The sequence below is a fragment of the Nestor notabilis genome, unplaced genomic scaffold (genome assembly GCF_000696875.1).
Source record: "Nestor notabilis isolate BGI_N333 unplaced genomic scaffold, ASM69687v1 scaffold19097, whole genome shotgun sequence".
NCBI lineage: Eukaryota > Metazoa > Chordata > Aves > Psittaciformes > Psittacidae > Nestor > Nestor notabilis.
The window spans coordinates 83,816-93,547 of NW_009935352.1; the positions used below are offsets into that span (position 1 = coordinate 83,816).

Consider the following 9,732-nt stretch of genomic DNA (forward strand, 5'->3'; position numbering starts at 1 on the left):
GTTAACTTGGTTTACCAAGCCATAACCAAATCCTATTTATCTGCAGAAAAGCTGATGCAGGGGCAGTGCAGAAGTCTTCTCTCCACACTACTCTGCCCACAACCTCCCATCTCAGCTTTCATAACCAGTAACATGTTCTGAAACTGACCATTTAGAATCTGCAACTAGCTAGAACATGAAACGGACCCTTCATCGTGCCTGATGAACTATAACTCTTCCTTGTCATCCATCACAGACATAGAAAGATTAATGTTACCATGATCATATGAAATGTAGACATTAAAAACCATCTTTGTATTTCCTTCCAAGCTGCATTTTCAGTTTAACTTTTGTGCATGAAGTGAACTTCTATGTAGCTGTATGTGAATATTCTCTAACAAGAAAAACACACACAGTAGTCTCAAACAGTCACCTGCAAACCAAGCAGATCAAGTATTTCACTGGGGCAAGTAGAAAAAAGTTGTTGGGTTGTTATTGTTTTGTTTTTCTTTTTAAATGAGGTATATTTACAGAGCACTATTTTTTTCCTGGCTTCAGCATATAGTTACTGGAAAAGCATGCCCTAATTATAACTTCCTGTCAATTGGCTCATTTCCAAGCATTTGAAAAGAAAATACAAGTTGTTTATAAAATTGTTTTTCTTGTTTATTTTAAATGAAGCTGGTACAGACAATGTCCATTCAAAACCCACGTCCCAGGCCAAAAGGTACAAACAAGAGTGTCAAAGTAACACCAGTTGTCTGCTGTGAACATTCTTGCACGAATACCTGCGTGTACTAATTGCTATATGAAGTTAAAACGCTTCTGGGCTCTTCTGGCAAGATTTAAGAATTGTTAGGGTTTTCAATTTTATGTCTTCAGCAAAGCCATCTCTGGAGCAAGATACAGATGACAACAGTTCTAGCTTTTCCATTTCCAACTTGGTAATCTTCTTCATTGGGCCATCAGCACAATTTAAGCAAAATAGCTCTGAGTTATGGATACACAATTTCTCCACAGTTTAGTTCTCTGAAAAACTTCATCTCGCACTGAAAGTTATAGTCCAGGAGTGAAACAGTCACACATCAAAACTTCAGGGCAGATATGGAAGTCATTAAGAACACTCGCCCACCTGGCAGATCTTACAGCCTTCGTGCCTGAAATGCACGAACCTAGTGAACATACAAATGCATGTGTGTATGTGTATTTCTAAAGGGGAGGGCAGAAGGGAAGAGGGGAGCAAGGCTGCAGCTGGATCACAAAAGTTCAGCACAATGAAAACAGAAACAATAGTGTATAATGAGCACGAGAATTCAAAATACCAGACGCTTGAAAATAAACTCCCAGAGATGGGGTGCCAGTTTCAATTCAGTGTTGAACACCACATTACAAAAGAACTATTATTTAAAAATAAAAAAGGATTAAGGGGGAAGAAAACAAACAGAAGGATCTAAATTGTTGAGTGACCCCCCGTCTGTTCCTGATAAACTTCAATCACATCTTCCTCCTCCATCCCCAGCTGTAAGAACAGAAAAAAACAGCATATAATTGTTATCAATCTGGTGTACTGAATTCAGAGTAGGTCCTACGCAAGTAATACAATGGTTTGTTCCTCTGTCCCATCATAATTCATCAAAGGAGTGAAAAAAATTTCAGTCACCATCTCACTAGCCAACACTCACGGTTTTAGTCCTTTTCCTTCAGCCTTATACATCTCAAAGAAAAACCCTTATCAGTGAAGTCGAAAGCCACTTGTGGAGCAGTACACACCAGCCTGGAAGTGGCTAGCTTTACCTTTCCCTAAATCTCTTCTCAGGGAACAGATGCACAGGAACATAATCATCATCATAGTGAATGCCTGAGCTGTACAGCCGCATGAATTATATATAGCACACCACTAGCTCAACAAAACAGTAAAGACCTACAGCTTGCAACTCAAAGCCTGGTTACGTCTGCTCTCTTGAAGAGGGTAACTTCTTCAATTTCATGGTACACAAGTTTGATTTTTCAGAGGTCATTAAGTATTTTTTCCTGCTTTGTTGTAACAATTGGTGGCAGTCACTAGACAGCCAAAGTGATCAGTTTTCTGTTTATTTACACTTTGATCTAATAAATGTGAATTAAATACGTATTTATTCCCAAGCCACACTGAAGTTCTAGCTCAACAACTAGGAAATTCCCTTAACATTTTTTTTTCTTTCTCTCTGGAAAGTAGCAACCCTCCCTTCTGAGACAAGATTACACATGAAGGTCCAATGAATCTCTTTCTCAACTGCACACTGGCCTTATTAAAGATCCTAGGTTAGACAAGCATGTTCTATAGTCTATAGACAAATATAGTCAGAGTATACTTGACTAAATATAGTCCAAAAAGTTGGCTATATTTAAAGAAACACTTTAATTCTGGTTAACAGTATAGCAGAACAGAGCAACTAACCAATTTGGTATTTAGTTTCTCCAGTGAACTATGCAGCACTTTTTCTAGAAAGAAACTCACCTCCTTGGGGGTATGATTATCAGTAATTCTCTGACCCTCGAAAAGGAACCTGAGTGAATTCATTGGAACACCCTAAAAGAAGAAACAGATGTACAAAGGGAAAAAAAAAACAAAAAGACTTATTGAAACTTGTCTGGATTTACAAGAAAAACATTTTTAATAAAAGCAACACATGTGAAAGTCAAAAAGAAAGTGTTAGTTCCTGTTACACAGAGAGCTCATCTTTTCTGTTGCAACCATGTAAGCTACAAAGAAGTGACTCAAAGAGCATGATAGTGCTAAAATATGTGTTTATTCCAAAGTCTCACTGGAGTTCTATCTCAACAACTTGGAATTTTACTTAGCTTCCCCCCACCATCTTTGCTTATTTATAATTACTGACTACACCCTCCCTTCCAAGACATTACACATGAAGGCCCAGTCTTTTCTGAACTGCACATCAGCCTTATTAAAGATATTAAGACAAGAGGAGGAACATGATGTTTACTTCATGAACTCCTATCCTTGCTTTCCCAATCTTTTATCACCACAGGAAGGACTAGAAACCTCTGCCATTATCAGTTCTGCAAAAGCTCTGCACCGGGGATAAGAAAGAGCAGAGCTGAGGGAGAGAAAAAGGAACAAGATTCAAACAAGGAGAAAGGAGCATCCCAGCGGTAAATAAAGTTGCAGCATGTCAGTGGTACAGTGTGCCTGGGTTACGGCAGAATACCATACTTCATCTCAACAGATGAGGCAAACACATCATCTTTTTCTTCTCTCTCAAGCTGTGAGCAAAACATATGCAAGTGGAATATGACCAGTCTTGTGCACCAGTTAGATCTCAGAAGCACTGCTTGCAGATAACTAGGCAGAAAAATACACAAGGAAGGTTCCAACAATCCCCTCTGGCCTTGCTTGTGGTCCCTTTACCAGAGAAAGGCTACCTGACACCAAAAACCAGACTGACTGCTCATGAAGGAAATTACAGACTTTCCAGAACTCAGCCCAGAGATAGATATACTTGTGTTCATTCAATCAATTATTTCTCTCTTAAAAAAAAAATAAAATAGAATTCTACTCTCATTCATTTTCATCAGTCAGTGAGACTGTTGCTTTAATTATTTCCAAGAACTTAATTCAAGTTTTCCAAGTTAATCACAATTTTAATCATTTAGATTCAGCTACAAAGATACTTGGCGTTTAATCCTTTCTTTCCTCCTATTTCAAGAGGATAGAAAAAATAACCCATTCTACAAAAGACCTCCCTTGAAAAGCTCAACTTGTCTTCAGGTATTAAGAAAACTCCCGAAGTACTTTTTATGATTACATCTCCTGAAGTGAACTCCAACACAGTTACTCAAGAAAGTGCCACACAAGGCACGTATCCCCCAAAGCTGAAGGTAAACTAGGCCAGGGCTCCTGGAAATAGCAGCAGTGAATCCACAATATCTATTACAAAATCTGGAGATATATTTTTGTTCCATAACAGTAGTTACTATTTACCTACATCCACAATTAATGTTGCAGATTTCTTTAACATCGGGCATAACAGCTAGTGTTAATCAATTACCATATCAATGGCTGTAACAATGCCTAAGGTGGCTCTCATCCTGAACTGCTGTATTCTACAGCTTTAGGGGAATTTCACTTGGAGGTGGGAGATTTTACAGGAGATACATTTTAAAATGCCTGGGCGTGCATTTGTAACTTCGGCATCTTCTGAACAGCCACTACATGTTTTCAAACAGTAACTTACTACAAAATTCACAACTATCTTAAACAGAAATACCTTTACTTGTCAGAAGAAATGAGGAGATCCATTGTATTTGTACTGTCAGATACCTTTTTTTTTTCTGATAACTAGACAGTAGCTTGACTGTCTCAACAAACGTCTTTATTTGAAAGAACAGTGAGAAAAGTAAAGCTAAAATGCTTGGCTTTCTAATTCTCTTTTAAAGAGAGTGTCATTATTTCACAAACCTGTCTTTGACAGTATGATTCTTTGAGTTTCTTGAGGTGTGTTGTCATTTTCACCTTGAAGTGAATTTCACTGCTGTCCTAAGAACAGGAAAGAAAAAAGTTACTCTCTTTGTAGTAATTGCTTATTTTATTGATGCTGATTAAGACTTCCATTAAGAAAAACTTATGTAAAACTAACACAGAATGCAGTTTAACTATCACCTCAGTACATCATAACATGAACCTCCAGGATGATTTATCAGTCACTAAATTCATCATACACTTCCAGAGAAAGCTCCATTTTAAAACAGATGGCATAGTATAGCCTTAGGCTCACTGTGGAGGTTTTTGATTTACAAGTACAAAAAAACATTTATGGTTCAGTCTGTGCTTCCATCTTTACCCAGCTGATGTACTTATGAAACACAAACATACATATGCAGGGGACTTCTGCTCGAAGATTCCAAAATAGACAAGTTAAAGCTTGCACTTCAAAATACGTACAAAACCTCATTCAATCAGAGTAATTATCTAGAAGTTAGGATGGAGGCAAACTTGGCAACACATCACTAACTTAAGGAGGAATCTCAGGTCTCATTCTATAGTCCTTCCTACCAGCTACAAGATACGAATAATTGCAACTGGGAAAATGGCTACAGATAAAACACTCTGCAAGACATTCTGTGCAAAAAGCATGTGGGTCACATTCAGCTTTTGAATGTGTTCTCACCATTGCCAATTAAAGCAGCAACAGGTAAGCTAGTTTGAGTTAGTCCTGCTTTTAGTCATGTGTCTCCAGTAAAAATAGCACAGCAATCATGCTAATACTCCAATAAACAATACTGAGTTAAGTCATATGAGCTATAAGGGTTCTTTGCACAGAAGGACTTTTGTTCAAGAAGGATCTCAGCGTTCACATTCCAACACAACGTGAATTCAGATTTATAATCCACCATTCGCATCTGCCAATAATGCCAGCATCCAACAGGATCCTCTTCCTATCCCTGTCCAAGAAAGTTGACCTCATGCTCAGTGTACTACATGAACTCTGAAGACCTGAATTTATCAATTTTGCAACATGTTTCATTCATACCCTTGGTTAAATTAATCCCTCAATGTATCAGGTCTGTAAGATTGGGATCACACTGACCAAATCCTGAGTCACAAGGACAAATTACTCAAGCTTTAAGAAAACAAAACATCACAAACCCAAACAAACAAAACAATAAAAAACCCTACAAAACAACCAAACTAACAGAAAGAGTATACTAATACACCTTACTGGCAATTGATAAGTAGCTTATGGCAGCAGAGGATCCGCACTGAAGAACTGAAAACACCAACTTCCATTTGTTCATTTCTACAATACAAAAACTCACACGTCCAACAAATATCAACAAGTAATTATGTAAAAACTCACCTGCCCAATGACTTTGAGTTTAATGTATTCCCCTTCTTTCTTATCTCCTAAGTCCTCAGCTGAAGGTTTTGCTTCCTGAAAGAAAACCATTAAAAAAACCCCAGTTCAACACTTTTGTTATTTTCACTGGACAGTATGACAGCCATCATCCTCTTTATTACTCAGATTATGTAAGGCACCTTATTTCTTCCTTTCTGTGTGTGGAAATAATAGCATCATAGTATTATGAAAAGGCTACCTGTCTGTGAACTTTATTAATGATGGAAGAGAAACACTGTGAAGAACATAAGAGATGCAAAAATGATAATAATGGTCTTATACCACTAACTCCTAGTCAACAAATAGACTGCAAAAAAGAAATACAGGAAGTGTACCAAGAAGGTCAGATATCTGACAGATAAAAGAACATCACAAGGAGAGTAAGCAGAAAGCATTTGTGACACCCTGTCAGTGTAAAGAAAGTGAACCAAACATTTTTCAGTCTACTGCATCAACAGCAGTCACTACTTTCAAAAGGATGGCCCGTCACCATCTTTTCTATGGCAACACAACAACATTAAGCAACAGCTTCCTTCCAGCATGTTTGTTTTAAGTACACAATTCTTAACAGTTGCGGTTTTAAGAACTATAGTGTTTTGATATCTTTCCAGGATAAGAATTAATTGTACAGACAAGTTTGATTCACTTGATTCATTGAGCACTACACCTCAGCAAAGGGTTTAAGTGTTTGTTCTTTAAGACATGAATCAAGGACATCAAAGTTTGTGTCAGCTGCTGATAGGTAAGACAAGTGAGAGATCAGGCACTATTAACCCCATGCCTTGCCTGTCACTACATAGTCTGGATCAGGCCTTAGTTATGTTCCACTGCAGCACAAAGGAATTTTACACAGACACTGCCTCAGGTCCAGATGGTGCCTGATGAAGAAATCTTGTGCAGTAATCAGAAACAAGGATACCCTGCTGATCATGTTTCAAATCTTCCTGTGTATCTTATTGCTTAACACAGTAGACAAAATAAGCAAAACACAACGTAAGTTTTCCCAGCCCTAAAGGGACTTCTTGCTGAGTATACAGAAATATCCTTTGTTTGGTTGAACTTTAAGAACAAGCACCAAAACCACATACTAGCCTCCTGTATTAAGTCCATCCAGATATGTCTCTATCTCTGTATTAAAATGGTAGACAAGCCTTTTCAAGATTCTCTTTCTCCTTAACGAAGTTAAACATGCACAACTCCTTCAAATGTTAAAAAAAGTTCAGGGAAGGGCAGGGAGCAAAGCCTGCAAACACCTTCCTTATCTGTACCAATATCAGTCTGTAGGAAAGAGAAGAAACGCTGGCTGCCTCAAGCCAGACCCATTCAGTTTCTGCAATGACAAAAAAAAGGAAGACCCAGAGACTCAATATGGATGACCCTGGTTTCAATACTATTGGGGTTTTTTTTTATATACCCATCGGGCGCAACGTGGACTGCTCGGACCGATTCATCACCCTCCAAGCTCAAATCCAAAAACCGACCTCAAGCTTTCAAGAAACCAAACACCCTCAGGTCTTCAAGCAAGTCACATTTGAAGTGTGAAAGGAGTCTTCCAGAGCACAGCAGCTGTGCTCCCCACCAAAGTTTTCCCTTTCTAACATACCTAAACTCCAACTTCCTGGGCTTATTTGCAGAAATAAAAAATACACTAATTTCCACTTCTGACTAAAAAGAGAAAGAAAAACAAGAACCTGTAACTTATTATATCTTGCACAAACAGCATTTTTATTGTTTATATGCAGGATTGGTAACATCTAGGAATTGGGGAGATTCAAGTATCTATAGATCTGAAGTCTGTAACTTCAAAACTACCTCCTGTTTTGCTGTCACTGGAAGAACTTGTAATAACATCCTGTCCCTTTACATGACATTTCAGATCAGTCACTGTCTTAGTTTACTTTGTATAAAAACCAAGTTGCATAACAGCACATTATCCCATGAGTAGAGGCGTTTGTAGTAGTTTATACAGTTCCATGCACTGTAATAGATCTACCTACTGAGCTTTCCAAAATAAATCATCCTGTACAAGGTATTACAAATCATCATAGATACTATGACAGTGCCTCTGGCCAGTATGAGTGGAAAGCAATGACTCACAAGATGTTTGATTCCTACCCACAGGGAAGGAGGGCTCTACAGCTAAACATGCACAGGGGAAGAAGCAAACAGTAGAAAAAGCAGAGGGATCTGGAGTTTTGAAACGTAACACCATAAAGATGCTTGTTTAAAGCCCCAGCAACCTCTCATCCACAAAATAGGAGCAGACAGAGGTGTAATTTCAGGAAAAGAAAAATAAGATCAAATCAATGTTGACAATCCCAGTAACTGAAGCTTTAAGAAAAAAAAAAAAAAAAAGGCAAAAAAAAAAAAAAGGCAAAATATTTGAAATTGGAACACAGCAAGACCCAGCAAGTCTGAAACAGCTCCCTGCATTTTGTCAGTGAACTGTACTGCCATTCAATGCCAAATGGTAAAGCCAGCACAAAAACACTTAAGAACAAAGAAGGCAAGGAGATCACAGAGTTACTAAACTACAAACATTCACTAACAAAACCCTGGATCAGCAATCTGCAAGCAAAGCCTCCAGACTCTGACTTGCGCTGTGAAAAGAACTGGTGAAAAAACTTGGTGTTAAGGGTATCGCATGAACCAGTACATAAAAAAAAAAGGACTATCATACAAACAAAACAGGAATACCACAGCACTCCAAGTTCTAACTTTTCATTAGATGCTTTAAGTTTTAAAGGCTCCATTCCACAGTTTTCCTAAGTAGCACAAAATGATGCTCCTAGTACTGTCTCACATTTATATATCACCATTAAATTCATGACCCTAAAAAGCACTTCTTGAATGAAATACACTGGTATTGCTATTGCAACTAATGAAGCCACAAAACAAACGCTGTAAGGCAGTATATTGCAAATTTCCTCCTCCAATTTTTGGAAGTGCTCAAACTATAATGCCCAAACTTAAAAAAACCCACCTTGTACTCAGTACACTTTAGGTAAGCTTAAAATAAATAAATAACGCAAGATTACTTGAGGAACAGGACTGCAACACACTTAACACAGCAAATAGGCTGCTACATGCGTTATAGGAGTGGAAAAATGCATACAAACTACAGCATTGTTTATCAGTAGTACAAGGACAGATAAAAATGCCATCATCTAGATTTAATTAAACCAAAACCAGCTAGAGACCCTTGAAGGGAGTGGAAAAATGATTCTTTTCGTTGCTGCTAAGATCCCACTAAGCAGCCAGGTGTTTTTTTTGAAGTCTGCCCTTCTTGCAAGTATTTTTCCTTATCATAGAAGTTAATCTCCTAGTGGAAGCAAAGTAACTAAATCCAGTATGCTTCCTTATTTATACTGAAAAGGCAAACCAAAAATTATCATAACTAGTGACAAATTATGCCCTTTTATTCCAGGGCCAAAAAGACACCCCTGTGAGCATTCCACACTTTTTGGTAATCACATTATTCCCATGGGATTGATGAATGGAGGAATGAGATTTACAGTGCTACGTTAGCCTACATTATGCTATTACTTAAGCATCTGTTTAGGTCTTGTTGCACAGTACCCCCAGAAGTGAATGACGTAACAACATTTAGCTTCTCTATTAAAAAAAACCCCAAAAACATCAGGGTCCTTATTCAAAGACCTTTAAGATCTGTATCCAAAAAGGTTATCACATACACTGGATTTTACATGCTTTGAGCAGTCCCAATGAACAAACATGTATGCATGTGCTTTAGCAGAACTTGCCTGAAGAATGAATTACCTAATGAGCGCTGCTGTGTTAAAACATGCCTTAGTTCACAAAAGCAGACAGCTACAGAGGGGGTCACGTGAAGAGC

At 38.0% G+C, this 9,732-nt stretch overlaps 1 protein-coding gene across 1 annotated transcript; it reads right to left on the reverse strand.

Moving 5' to 3' along the window:
- Positions 1-605: 605 nt before the first annotated feature.
- SUMO1 (small ubiquitin-like modifier 1) lies at positions 606-5,927 on the reverse strand. Its single transcript, XM_010017807.1, has 4 exons — positions 5,838-5,927; positions 4,439-4,516; positions 2,477-2,548; positions 606-1,498 (listed from the first exon to the last, which is right to left on the reverse strand). Exons 1-4 carry the CDS (start codon positions 5,925-5,927, stop codon positions 1,430-1,432), a joined length of 309 nt encoding a protein of 102 aa, XP_010016109.1. The 3' UTR covers positions 606-1,429.
- Positions 5,928-9,732: the final 3,805 nt, after the last annotated feature.